Genomic DNA, 14631 nt, shown 5'->3' with positions numbered 1-14631 from the left:
AAATTCAACTTCTTGAATTTGACTATCTCAGAGAGAACACACAATGCAATATGTAGTTCAGGATATAATTAATCGTGGGTTCACAACTTATGTGATTTGAAGCAACAATTTTTCATATGTTAGCTTACTCTTGTTTGTCACATTATGTGCATCAACCAGTTGATCACAAGAATGTACGAACCTAAGTCCGATTGCACCCATCGGATCATGGTAAGAACGCCTAGTAACATCATCTCATAATCCCCTAGGTATCATTAATACTGCCTGCAAGAACCAATAAATTATGGTTAGCGTGCAGTACCGTCTTTTCATTCATATTTCCTGATCGACTATGCAACCACTGGTATATCGTGGGTTATCAATGAATTCGATAACAATTTGGTGTGTCTTTGAATAATCAGAGTGACATCATATGCATAATTAAATAAACACATTTACATAATGCACATCTTATTCTAGTCAGAGATTCCTTGTACTATTAACGTATCAGATCATATAAGATATTCACACCCGTAGATGAGCAGTGAATCCTTGAATACAATGCATCACCTTTTACGTATGTCGAGACTACATCCAATCTCATGACCTGATGACCCTCCTGGAGTCGGTAAACAAATCCAAATGCAGCGCTAGTACGTAGAAGCTCTATGTTGTCCCAGGCCAAAGGACTAAAGGTGTACAATTGAAAAGTTCGAGGGAGGGTTGTTCAGTTATTCATCTCATGATCACCCATCTGTATTAATGGACATCTGCATGCACTTACAAATGAAACGTCGCATTTATATAATAGATTCTATTCTCGAGCTCAAGTGATCTGTATCTTTATTTTAGGCAATTGAATCGAGTATGAATGTATTTATAATATACAGTACACACATGATGAATTTCATGATGAATGCAAAATTGACCTCATGTTACTAAATTGTATTCAAAGTCTTTACCTATGCAACTTCTATGGACATACATCAAATGCCATAATCAGATAAAATCATAAAATATTATTAAAATAAATACTATTTTATATTAGAGTTAATAAAACGCAAGACACAAGTTGACTTGATGAGCAGCTACTCTGACATCAAAATATAAAGCAGACTATATATTTGGGGATCTGAAAATGCAACTTGTAGCATACATGTGGTGAGAAAAATTTGCGTAGTAGAGGACATCGTAGAGCCAATGCAACTTGGATTGCTAATGTGGTGAAAGACAAATTGAGAGGAGAGTCATGTTATTGTCCTTGTATAATTCAAAAAGACTTGCAAAGATATTATGTGGTAGAGTTAAACTATCGCAAAGTATGTAAGGGCAAAGAGTTGTGGCGTATGATATTCATACCACATATAAAGGATTCTTTCATAGAATAAGATGGTAACGTCACGTTGTTTGACAAAATTACTTGCAATGTTGTTGAATGTGAGATTGATCTTGTAACTAATAAATTTAAGAGGTTATTAATTTGTTTCCATGCAAGTGCAGTTGGTTTTGTTATTAGTTATAGGTAGTTGATTTTTTGGATGAGACTCTACAAAGAATAAGTATAAAAGTTGCTTTCTACTTTTTTTGTCTAATAATGCCAATGATGATATTTTCAAAATTACTTATTTTGTATGGATGCAGATAATGATACTTGATACCCCGGAAGGGCACGGGTCATGGATAACCCGAGATAGTACATAGATGATCCCGATTAGGGTAAGCCTACAGAAGGGGCTCACGAATATCTGGGTATGAGAATGCCCAAGACATCATTTGCATGGCAATCAGAGGCCCAAGCTCTCGGGCAAATTCCAAGATGACGACTCTCTACCCTGGATGCCTCGGTAATAGCACTATACTCGAGTGGCGAAATATGTAATAGCTTCTCTCGATAAGCGTACCTGACAAAATCTTGCTAATTTGACATAAGGAAAAAGTCAAGACGACATGACGGCAAGTAGGTTGCGGCTAGAAATGTTGAGTAGACACTGAAAACAAGTAAAAGTCATCCTCTTCTTTCCTATAAATAGCAGGCTTGATTTGCATTTATGAGGGGATATATCTTGACATATATTCACACATATATACAACAACAACATTTATTCCTCTATACTGATTTTCTTCATCTTCAAGTTGCCAACTTAAGCATCGAAGTGGCCATGCCTGACACTCCTCGGGCGCCCATTCACACGTTTCTTTTCTTGTGTTCGGGATATCATACAGATCATTTTTCCTTCATCATATTCACACTAGGATCTGGTGGATTGCCCGACCCAGCTCACCCTATTTGCCCGGATCACATCATTGGCGCCTTCTGTGGAAATTGAGCTCAAGACGTAGATGAGGCTCCCATTAGAAGAACAAACCAGGAAAATTCTCAGGTCCTCAGAGAAAACCAACTTCGTTTTGGTCAAGGTGGTCTTCCACTCACAGGACCTCCACCTATTACTACTTTGTCACATAAGGAGTTGGCTCGGATAATATCCGATGCAGTGAAGAAGCCGTAGCAAGAAAAGCCCCTTCTCATCATGCTACTTAGACCAAAGGGGAGCAGGAGCGAGATCAAGAGGGGAGAGAAGAGGAGGTGAGAATGGAGGAGATATAGTCTAGTGCTGGTTCCAAATCCCCTACCATGGCTGAGGAGTTGGAGGAGTTGAGGCAGAAGATGAGATTTCGGAGGGACAGATGGAAGGCTGGAATAATGCCCAAGTGATTACTAAAGGATGCCTTTTTTTTAAGCCATTGTCCAGAAACCTCTGCCCACGCATTTCAAATCCACGAAGATCAAGGATTCTTAACTACTCTGGTGGACTCGGCCAGAGGTGGTTTGAAGGATTATCCCCTCAAAGCATCCAGTCTTTCGAATACTTTCAAAGATTGTTCTTACACCATTTCACTAGCATCAAGAAGTGTAAAAGAACTGTTTTCAGTCTATTTGAAGTAAAGCAGAGCCTCAAAGAAACTCTGAGGGCATATATATGGAGGTTCCACTGAGTTGCTCTGGATGTTCCTTCCTGTACCCTCGAGACAAAGACTACTGCATTTACTCAGGGTCTAATGGAGGTGGAATTTTTACGATCTCTAACCAAAAAGCTCCAAGGGATTTTGAAGATCTTTTGGCCTAGGTGGAGAAGTACATCAATATGGAGGAAGCCCAGAAGCAAAAGAGGGAGGCTTTGAGGAAACAGAAGGGTGACCGGGTGGCAAACCCGAGGAGAGAGGTCAAAATAGGGTTAATCCCGAGCATTTTTCTCATCATGTGCCTTTAAAGATTGCCTGGGACAGGGATGTCCAAGAATGCAGTGCGGAAAGATTGCAAGATCTTAATCGCAATCCACAACTTGATAGGCCCGAGAAGAAGAGAGATTGTAACTTTCATAAAGTGAGTTTTCATAACACATGCGAGTGCTGGATCCTGAAGAGGGATTATGTCCAGCCTGTTGCTCCAGGGTATAATCCATCAAACAAAAGGCCAAGGTTGCCACCCTGGACAACTCGGTGACTAGGACCCAATGCTTGGGAAGACTCGAAAGGTGCCCCAAGCCAAAGGAGAAAACATGACCAGGAGCGGAAGAAGGCCTCACCCCCTGCTTTAGGGGTGATAAAGATGATTTTTGGAGGATATACAGATGGTGATTCTAACCGGGTTGGGAAGGTCCGGGGTAGGAGAGAGTATTTGGAGGTGGATGGGGCGAGAAAAAATGAGTTGGTTATTAGCTTTGGCCCGGAAGATCTCAAGGGTGTCAGTTGTCCTCATAATGACGACCTGGTAATCCAAGCCCGAGTTGCTAATTATGATGTCATGAGGGTTTTTGTTGATTCCAACAACTCTGTGAATGTCATATTCAAAGAAGCCCTAGTGCATATGGATTTTAAGGGGTATCAATTAGAACCAGTAGAAACCACACTTTTTTGGTTTTGCTAGTCACGCTGTGTACCCAAAAGGAGATATTGTTTTGCCCGTGACTCTGGGCACCTGGGAGTTGAGGAAGACGGTCATGAACACTTTCATAATTGTGGATGCTCCTTCATCATTCATCATATTGGGAAGACCAACCATGAGTGAGTTGAAAGCCGTAGCATCCACATATCATCAAAAGATCAAATTTCCAATTGGAAATCAAGTGGGAGAAGTACAGGGAGATCAACCATCTTCCCGAAAGTGTTATGTGGAAGCAGTCAGGGCAGATCAGAAGAAGGCAAATAGGGAGGAGAATAGAGGAAGGCATAATGAGGAAATGGAGAGAGTAGTAGAGAAGGGAGAGGTTCATTTTGTAGTGGAGTAAGGACAAAATGTGGTGGAGATTTGGCTAGACAAGAAGATCCAGGTGGCTAGAGATCTTGACTTATCCACCCAGGTCAATTTATTAAACTGTTTAAAAGCTAACATTAATGTTTTTGCCTGGTCACAACAGGAATTGATCGAGATCTCACCCCTGTTGGCTGAGCATAATTTGAATATCCTCCCGGGATCTCAACCTATTAAACAAAATAAGAGACACTTTGGTCCTGAAAAGGACAAAGTGATTGATGTACAGGTCCATGAATTGTTGCAGGCCGATGACATTCGGGAAATACAATTTCTTACATGTCTCTCGAATATGGTGTTTGTTCGAAAAGCTGCTGGGAAATGAAGGATGTGTGTGGATTTTAGAGATCACAACAAGGCTTGCCCAAAATATCATGATCCCTTGCACCCGCTTGATCAGCTGGTGGATTATACCTCTGGATATGAACTTCTCAGCTTCATGGATGCTTATCAGGGGTACCACCAATTCCCCTGGCCAAGAGCGATCAAGAAAAGGCTAGCTTCATTACCTCGGGAGGCACATTTTGTCATGTATTTATGAATTTCGGGTTAAAGAATGTTGGGGACACCTATTAGCGCTTTATGAATCGAGTTTTTGCAAAGCAGTTGGAAAGAAATATTGAAGTATACGTAGATGATATATTAGGCAAATCATGAGAGATTTCCTGCTTCATTCCGGATTTGGAATTGATGTTTGCCACTCTTAGGCATTATGGAGTAAAACTCAATCCGGCTAAGTGCATTATTGGGGTAAAGAGTGGCGAGTTTTTGGGTTATGTGATGACTGATCGAGGAATCGAGGTAAATCCTGAGAAAGTCAAGTCAGTTATAGACATGCCATCCCCTCGATTTGTCCGAGAAGTACAAAGTTGACCGTGAGAATTACTTCACTTTCCCAGTTCATATCACAATATGCACACCGAAGTTATACATTGTTTCATATCCTAATGAAGACACAACAATTTGGGTTGAATGAAAAGTGTGAGAAGGCCTTTAAAGATTTGAAGAGTCATTTGGCAGAGCTTCTAGTCTTGGTGAAGCCAGAGCCCGGGGAAAAATTATTTATCTATTTATGAACTACAGAGTATGATGTCAGCTCAGTACTTATACGAGAAGAGGACTCCAATCAAAAGCCCGTATATTATGCCAGTCATGTTCTCGGGGGAGCCGAGCTCTGGTATAGTGAAGTAGAGAAGATAGTCCTCTCTGTGGTCGTGACTATATGGAACCTACAGCTTTATTTTCTTTCGCATCCTATTATTGTACTCACAAACAGTCCTCTTAGGAGGATCATGACTCATTCAGAGGTTTTTGGAAGATTGATAAAGTGGACAGTTGAGCTGGGAGAGTATGATATTGAATATAGACCTCGGGTTGCCATCAAAGCCCAAGATCTGTCAGAAATTATTCAGTCGGATGAAGAAGAGGTGTGGAGAGCAGTTGTGGATGGAGCATCAAGTTTAGCCGGATGTGGAGTGGGAGTGGTGATATTAGCCTCTTTCGGGAGAAAATATTAAATTGGCTTTGAGAATTGACTCCCAGGTGACCAATAACGGAGCAGAATATGAGGTTTTTCTTGCTGGAGTACGTGCTGCCCTGAAAATAGGAGCTTCCCGAATCATCCTTTACTCTGATTCACAATTAGTCACTCAACAGATAAAGGGAATTTATGAGACTAAGGATGATATAATGCTTAAATATCTAAAGTTCAGCAAAGCCCAGACAGAATCTTTTGTGGATTGGAGTATTGAGCAGATCCCCCGAGAGGACAATGGTGAAGCAGATGCCTTGGCTAAAATGGCCGCCTCCTTGACAGAAGTCAATACTCGAGAAGTATTGCATGTTACTCGTCTGATTCTTTCTACTGATAATAAAGTACTGCCAGCGCAAGAGGATTCATGGATGACACCTCTGATCAAATTCATTGCTCATAGCATATTACCTGAAGACCAAGCTCAGGCTCAAAAGATCAATAAAACAAGCTCCCAAGTTCGTTCTTTTAAATAACATCTTATACAGGAGATTGTACCAGGGACCTTTGTTAAAGTGCTTAGCTATGAGAGATGTAGAATACGTCCTCCGAGAAATACATTAAAGATGTTTTGGGGAGTATCTCGGAGGAACAATGTTGGCCCGGAAAGCAATGCTAGAAGGATTCTGGTAGCCAAGCATAAGCCAAGATTCTTTTTGAGTGGTCCGGGCATGTGATGGTTCCCAACATCATTTTAATTTTCAGCACAGCTCGGCCACTCCTATGAAATCTATTTGGGCATCTTGTCCCTTGGACCAGTGGGGCATGTATATTGTGGGACCTTTTCCAGTTGCTTGAGCTCAAAATAATTTCCTCTTGGTAGCAGTGGATTGTTTCTCCAAGTGGGTTGAGGCTGAATCTCTGGCAAAAATCAGTGAGAAGGAGGTTTTGAAGTTTCTATGGAAACGTATTGTATGCCGATTTGGGGTTCCCAGGAGATTAATTTTAGATAATGGAAGGCCATTTCAAGGAAATAAGGTAACTCCTGTTGCCAAGAAATGAAGATCACTCAGTATTTCACCTATGTTGCTTACCCTCAAGCAAATTGGCAGATAGAGGTAGTAAACATGATTATTGTACAAGCCTTGAAAACTCGGCTGCAAGGCAAAGAAAAAGATTGGGTGGAGGAGCTGCCTAGTGTTCTCTGGGCATACATGACTACATCCCGAGATCCTACTCAAGAAAATCCTTTCAATCTGGTCTATGGATATGAAGCAGTCCTTCATGTGGAAATTGGAAAATCTTCTGCCCGGGTAGAATATTACCCAGATGATGATGAGCAGAGGCGGGCAATGGAACTAGATTTGGTGGAAGAGAAGAGAGAACAGGCAATGATTCAGATGGAAGCTTATCAGGGCCGAGTTATGAAATCATATAACAAGCGAGTCTGGATTTGAGTTTTCATATAGGAGATCTGGTAATGAAAAAATTCAATCCAGCTGGAAATGTGGGCAAGTTGGAGGCTTAGTGGGAAGGACCTTGTAAAATTATTCAGAAAGTTAGTCTGGGGCCTTTTATTTGAAGGATGCTTAGGGACGCTCTCTTAAGCGATCATAGAATATCTTTCACTTGAAAAGTATTATTCTTGAAATGTATCTATTATTTGAAGTGAAAATGAAGCTCTTTTCTTCCTAAAAAGTGTGTGAAATATTATATCTAAACCTGCAAGACATGAGGCCATGGCTAGTTTATAAGTCCAGGGATCCGCACCATGGCCCAAAGCTCCACACTCTGGTTATTCTATAAGTTCAGGGATCTGTACCCTGGCCCGAGGCTCCGTACCCTGGTTATTCTATAAGTTCAGGGATCTGTACCCTGGCCCAAGCCCCGTACCCTGGTTATCCATTAAGCCCATGGACTCGTACCTTGGCTCAGAGCTCCGCACACCAATCATCTATTAAGCTTAGAGACCTGTACTCTGGCTCGGGGCTCCGCACCCCGATAATTTATTAAGACCAAGGATCCGTACACTGGCTCGGAGATCCGTACCTCGATCATTTCTTAAGATCACGGATCCGTACCCTGGCTCGGAACTCCGTACCCCGATCATTTCTTAAGACTAGGGACATGTACTCTTGCTTGGGCTCCGTACCCCGGCCATTTCTTAAATACTAGGGATCTGTACCCTCTCGTGGCTCCGTACCTTGACCATTTATTAAATGGATTCACACCCTAGCCCAAAAGCAGCAAGTCACCGATCACTTCTTACAAATCCCGGTTATTTTTCAACAATTCGAAATTTTTTTGAAGATTTAACATGCCACAAACAACGTGGAAAGAAAAATAAGACAGGTAAAAATAAGAATATTTCATTGAAAACAAATCTGGAAGGTCGAGATTACAATCAAGGAAATATAAAGGAGAAAAATATAAGAATCCTATTCTATGTTTATTGGACTAGAGCCTGGCTGCTCTTCTCCATTTTTGTCCTCTTCTCCTCAGAATCTTTTGGAAGGGATGCTATGGCTCAAGCAAAATCAGGGAAATCTTCCCTATATTCTGGGAGAAGCCCAGCCTCTTCAATTTTCTCAGAGCATTTTTCAAAGCCGGTTTGGAAGAAAGAGTAGGCCCGATCTTCCACTGCCGTCTTGAACTCCAAAGACTGGAGGAAGGAAGCTCTTCGTTTATCTACAGAGTATGCAACAACCGACATGGCATCTTCAGTAGCACTTTCTCGGGACATTTTTCTCTCTAAATCTTCGGACAAATAATTATTCCTTGACTCCAAGGCAGAGATATGCCCCTGTAGAGTTTCTTTCCGTGTATGGCCTGCATCAATTTCATCCCGGGCCTTCTCTAGATCTGTCTTAGCCACTGCCAATTGCTGGTTGGGCGCATCCAGGGCAGCTTGAAGGCTGGTAACTTTTTTTTCGTGAGCTAATCGAATCCGAGACAACTGTCCTTGGAGTTGCTCGTGAAGCTCTTGAGTGGCCCGGGCTCGACCGCCTTCTTTGCTAGCCATTGCTGCTACCTCTTCAAAGGCTGACACCAACATTTAAACACCATGTTCAGAAGGAGTTAGCAAAAAAAGAAGAAAAAAAAGAAAGTAGACTTACAAAAACGATCCAATTAGATCCCTTAAAGAGCTTGGGGGTGGGGCGAGAGTTTTTCAAATGTGCCTCCGCAGCAGGAAGAAGCATCTGCTTAAGGAGGTTAAACCCATGGGAGAAGCCCCTTCCAAAAAAGTTGTTTTGGGCTCCTTGCGAGCCAGGCTGAAGAGGCTCGGAGAGGGGTTGGATTGGAGGAGAAGAAGGGGATTGAGTTGTCTGTGAGGTGCCCTGGTCTCCCCCTTTGTTGCCCTCAATAAGTATCAGTTTCAGGCCGGATACCGCTTTTCTTTTCCTCGGAATAAGAGGAACGTGATCCTCTGAGTTTTCTTGGGTGTCAGCCCGAGTCACCTCCCTCCCTTGTTGATTTTCAGTCCGAGAGGAGTTGTCTAGCCTGGCCACCTGCTCCTCGACCGTAGAAGATGATTGAGCCCCAGCCTTAGTGGGCTGGGACATTTTTTTCTTCTCAGCAGCCGCCTTCCGGGCTGCCAGCTTCTTCTCCTTTGCTGCCTTCTCGGCTGCCCACCTTCTAGCAAAAGCTTCTTGTATTTCTGAATTATCTTAAGCAAAAGAGAAAAGAAGATAAATAGACATATCAAACAAACAGAAGGATAAAAAGCAAGAAAATACAAGGCAATAAATTAATGAGTTGAGCGCCCGAGCCAGCAAATTTTTCTATCACCCGGTCAACTGGTTCCTCTACCCGGGAACTCAACCTGTAAGTAATCAAGTTTTCCTCCGAGAAAAGGGAAGAAGAAGAGAATTTTTTACCCTCCACCAACTCTTGGCTTCGGGTATAAAGTTCCTCAATCTTATAAGATCGAGGAAGAGAAGGTCGTGAAGTAAGAGTGGGAAGGAAACCAGTTAAGCAAAAGAGGGGAACCGGGACGTGAATGAAAAAGAAGTGTCTTTTCCACCCCTTCTGGGAAGAAGGGATATCATCAAGAAAGCGAGCTTTTAGCTGGGGAGATAATGAGAATGCATTATCTCCCTTCCGGAATTTTTCGCATTATCTCCCATTCAGAAAATGAAAAAGTAGGGTAAAATCAGTGGGGTGATGAGAAGATTGTGCATCCTAAAAAAATATAAGTGGAAGCCATGATTCGGAAGGAAGGTGAAGTTGGTTCACGGGTACACCAAAGATTTTGGCAACCTCGACACAAAAGGAGGGAACTGGAAAACAAATACCATTTTTAACCTGGTCTCGGAAGATATTTGTAAAACCAGGAGGAGGGTGGTCGGCCATATCAAAGGGGCCAGGAATCAAAATAAGGTAGGAAGGAGGAATCGAGCCGAGAGCCCAGAGTTCTTTGTCCGCTCCCGAGCGCAAAGTGCAGCTCATTGAAGCAAACCATGGAACCCAAGAAATCTCGGAGTGAGAAGGGGAGAAAGCCCGAACTTTGCCTTTTCCCTTCTTCAGAGCTCGAGACGGGCCAGAAACGGAGGTTTGATTCTCAAGTATTTTGGTTTTGAGGAAGGTTGGGTGGAAAAATGTTTTCGGGGAGGTGAAAGGGAGGAATCAGAACACATCGCAGTGGACTCATAACTAGATGAGCCTCGCGAATTTGCTCCAGAGGTGGACGAAGTAGAATCAGACATTTTAAAAGGAAAATGAAGATGGAAACTTGCGATTTTAAAGTCGGCTGGTCGAAAGCTTGGAATCGCCGGAACCAGAATACAGCTCGCCAGAAGCATGAATGAGTTTTTGCGGAGAGAATCTAAGAGCAAAGAAAGTGACAAATGAGGGGGGTGCTTTGTTTTATATATGCAAAAGGAGAAGTAATCTCAGCCATTGATCTAATATATAATCGGACGATCGGGGTGCACCTCAGCAATTGTGGAGGGATATAAAGAGACAGGCTCAGGCTCGGAAATCGAGGTGTCTCAAACTGTTCGCCTCCTCAGAAGTCGAAGTATTTTTGGATCGTTCAAATTCTGGGACATATGTCATCATGACGTCAGCCCTACCAACCTAGGGATACAAAATGAAAAAAATCTTCTACGCCTGGGAGGCATGAGGCCCCGGCACTTTATATTCGAGCCCGAGAGGCATGATGCCCCGACACTTTATCTCATGTCCAGGAGGCATGAGGCCCCGATGCTTTTATAACTAGAATTGATTGTCTCTCCGTGGGAGTCTAAGCATGACTAATCGGGACAACGAGTATGATTTTAGCCCGACTATTTAAAGAGGGAGTAGTGATAACCCGGAAGGGCCCGGGTCATGGATAACCCGGGATATAAATGGATGATCCGAATTAAGGTAAGCTTACAGAAGGGGCTCATGAATAGCCGAGTATGAGAGTGTCCGGGACATCATTTGCCGAGAAATCAGAGGCTAGAGCTCTCAGGAAAATTCCCAGATGACGACTCTCTACCCGGGATGTCTCGGTAATAGCACCGCACTCGAGTGCGGAAATAGGTAATATCTTTTCTCGATAAGCGTACCTAAAAAAATTGTAAGGTCCAAAAATATAATTCGCGTAACCTGAATGCATGGATTCTTAAAGATTTTAAAGTTGCATTTCGCGCTAGAACGAAGAACGGAGACCGACGAATTATTAGAAAAATTTATTTTTATTACATGATTAATTTTTATTAATTAATATAAGATGTTTTAAACGTATTTTTCAAGAAATGTGCTTTGTTGGTTATTTTTACCCGTCAGAGTATATTTTCCAACGGGGCGCAAATTTTACCGAAAAAGGGGACTTTTTGAGGGTTCGGGTAATATTTTCAAAAACTTACCAAAAAAATATATTTTTCGGGAGATTGTTGGACTTAATGGTCCTAATTTTAAGCTTATTTAGCTTGAAACCTTTTAAAAAATTCCTAGGGCCCATCAATGCTTACATTTTCATTTTTTTATCTATTTAATTAACCCCTAAACTCCCCTAAGCCTAAACCTAATCTATAATCAGCCGACCACACCGCATCAGCTACTCTCCTCTCGGTTTCAGCACCCCATAGCAGCAATCCATCGGCCAAGTTGTTTTCTTTCAAGAAAAGTTCTTCGGCAACTCCCCGACGTCCGCTTCTTCAACGTTCTTGCGTAGAATTATTCAAGGCAAACATGTTTTTTTTTGGTATCATTCAAGCCATATCTAGGAAAAATGTGTGTTAAAGCATGTAAATCCTTCGATCTATGCATATGTGTTCCTCGGCGTCGGTTTAAACTTTAAGTTATGGCATTATTTGATGTTCACTCACGTTTTCTTGTAATTTTCTACAAGGGGGTTGTCGGTTGCTATCATTAGAGGTCTGAACCACGTGATTTAATGCAGGGAAATAGGCTGGACTCATGTTCGGCCGTGTGTTGCAAGGGCCGAGAGGTTGTAGTGTTGGGTCTAGCTTGAGACGTAGATCGCGCCTGGTGGGGAGCTGACGGTATGAGGGGGACTCCAGGACTTGAACTTGTCTCTGATGTGTTTGAGTCGCGACCTGGAGGGTCCTTAACACCGCTGGCCTTATCCCTAAGGCTGCTCGATAGGTTCGAATCCAATGGAGATCGGTTGGGTGTTTTGTAGTGCCTACCGAGAGGGGGCGATTTTCCAGCATGCGTGGGGCTGAGTTCGGGGGATTGGTTGGTCAAGTAGAGTCTGGTATTGGTTCCTAGTAGTTTGGTTTGAGGCTGGTTGGGGTGGCTAGCATGTTAGGCCGAGATCGAGTGGGTAGGGTTTCCAAATTGAATGATAGAAATTTCAATAGCGTGCAAAAAAATCGTGGGAATTTTGGGTGGTTTGAATCAGGGAGTTTTAGGCCTACTTTGATGATATGAAGTGGTGTTTTAAGTTGGGGGAATTTTGGTTGAGTTTCGGTTCGATTCGGGTTAAAATCGGCATCTCGGTCCAAGTTTTAAAACGAACCGATTAAATTTTTGAAACGGGCTCGATTTTACATCTAATAAATATTTTAATTATGTTTTGGGATGTTTTAAGGAGTTTGGGAACCTTCGGGTCAAATTTTAAAGGTCCAGGGGTAAAACGATAATTTTGGGTTTTCAGGGTAAAATGGTCATTTTTTCCCCGGCGTGAGATTTTGGTCATGGCAGTGCCCTGAGCACATTTATGTAAATACGACAAATACGTTGAATGCTTGGTTTGAAGGGAAAAACTATGTATATGCATGCTTTTATTTAAGTGGGGAATATGATGACACGTTTTTGAAGGATGTGAGTTGGTTGTGACTAACACGATGACACGATGACATAATGACATGAAAGGTTGGGGCTCAGTGGACTGGTAATGCCGTCGCTGACGCCTCCACCGCCGGGTGCCTCGGTTACACGTAGATGGATCCATCGAATGACATGATAATACGAAAGTCACATCTGACGAACATAATTCAAATTAAGAAAAAAAAACGAACATGTATATGTTTTTATGATGATATGGGCTATGATTATTAACATGTTTTGACAGGTCACGATTATGCATATGATTTTACCACGAACATGAAATGTATGTTGATTACAATATTTTTCACTACTGCTTGTTATGTATATGTATTCGTTAACCAGTACAGGTGTGTTGAGTCTTTAGACTCAATAGGCGTGTGTGATGCATGTGATCATGATTTTGAGGGTACTGGAGGTTCCTAACTCTGAGTAGGCAGGCTTGGATGTGCGCATGACCTTAGGACCACACTTTTCCGCACATCATGATTTTGGGAGAGATGAGAGGAATTGGATATTTTATTCACTGATTTTGCTATACTGATGATTACTAGTATTTTTATTTCTCATTCTTGCGATTACCTATTTGGAGGAGCCCGATCATTTTAAATAGTAGTATGTCTTTTTATTGTCAAATGTTTACGATTATTTTAAATAGTATTTTTCTTTAGTAGGATTGCATGTATGCAAATTATTTAAATGTTTATTTTCAAAATGTGAGCTTTACAATATATATATATATATATATATATATATATATATATATATATATAGAATAATTTTAAATTAGTAAATGTTACAAAATCTTGCTGATTTGACGTAAGGAAAAAGTCAAGACGACATGAAAGCAAGTAGGTTGCGACTACAAGTGGTGAGTAGGCACTCAAAACAAGGAAAATTCATCCTCTTCTTTCCTATAAATAGCAGGTTTGCTTTGTATTTATAAGGGGGATATATCTTGACATATATTCACACATATATACACCAATATAATTTATTTATGTACACTGGTTTTCTTCATCGTCAACTTGCTAACTTATGCATCGGAGTGGCCACGTCAGACACCCATTTGTTGCTCATTCACGCGGTTTGTTTTCTTGTGTTCAGGATATCATACAACTCATTTTTCCTTCATCATCTTCACATTAGGATATGGTGGATTGCCCGACCCAGTTCACCCTATTCGCCTGGATCACATCAATACTAATTGAGAATGATTTTGTTTTCATTTGACAAATGTTTTATTTTTGTATTAAATCATTACGTTAAACGAGTTCATTTTCCTCCGATAGACATCCTTTGGTTATCAATGCAGTTACGCCACTATTTTCAGCTAGTCATCATGCATATTTCTTGAGACATTTAGTTGATAATTTTATAAAGCGGGTAAATTATTAATTACTGAATTTTTCGAGAACAATTTTTTGATTTATTTTATATAATAAATGTTTTTTTATACCTAAAATGAATTTTAATTTGTCATTTAAGGTGTTGCAAAGTCATAAAAATACATCACAAAAAACACTTGTCTTTAGTTTTCAAAAAATCTGTATATACCCATCTTTGTAGTACTAGTAGTAACAACATATAA

The 14631-nt window shown here is 41.3% G+C and overlaps 1 protein-coding gene across 1 annotated transcript; it reads left to right on the top strand.

Moving 5' to 3' along the window:
* Nucleotides 1–3586: 3586 nt before the first annotated feature.
* On the top strand, nucleotides 3587–7216 carry LOC140810382 (uncharacterized). Its single transcript, XM_073168248.1, has 9 exons — nucleotides 3587–3858; nucleotides 3905–4244; nucleotides 4395–4517; nucleotides 4743–4819; nucleotides 4996–5109; nucleotides 5385–5772; nucleotides 5831–6277; nucleotides 6663–6797; nucleotides 6872–7216. The coding sequence occupies exons 1-9, from the start codon at nucleotides 3587–3589 to the stop codon at nucleotides 7214–7216; spliced, it is 2241 nt and encodes a 746-aa protein (XP_073024349.1).
* The last annotated feature ends 7415 nt before the right edge of the window (nucleotides 7217–14631 follow it).

This window comes from Primulina eburnea, chromosome 13 (assembly GCF_022965805.1).
Source record: "Primulina eburnea isolate SZY01 chromosome 13, ASM2296580v1, whole genome shotgun sequence".
NCBI classification, from domain to species: Eukaryota; Viridiplantae; Streptophyta; class Magnoliopsida; order Lamiales; family Gesneriaceae; genus Primulina; species Primulina eburnea.
The sequence above is the reverse complement of the archived record's forward strand: the minus strand, read 5'-3'. Positions and strand labels throughout refer to the sequence as shown.

Excerpts from the sequence above, each read along its gene's own strand:
- LOC140810382 (XM_073168248.1), top strand. The coding sequence starts at position 3,587 with ATGATTTTTGGAGGATATACAGATGGTGATTCTAACCGGGTTGGGAAG. Across the intron at positions 4,245-4,394 it reads GAGTAGTAGAGAAGGGAGAG|GAATTGATCGAGATCTCACC; the intron begins GTTCATTTTGTA and ends TGGTCACAACAG. Across the intron at positions 5,773-5,830 it reads CCGGATGTGGAGTGGGAGTG|GTGACCAATAACGGAGCAGA; the intron begins GTGATATTAGCC and ends ATTGACTCCCAG.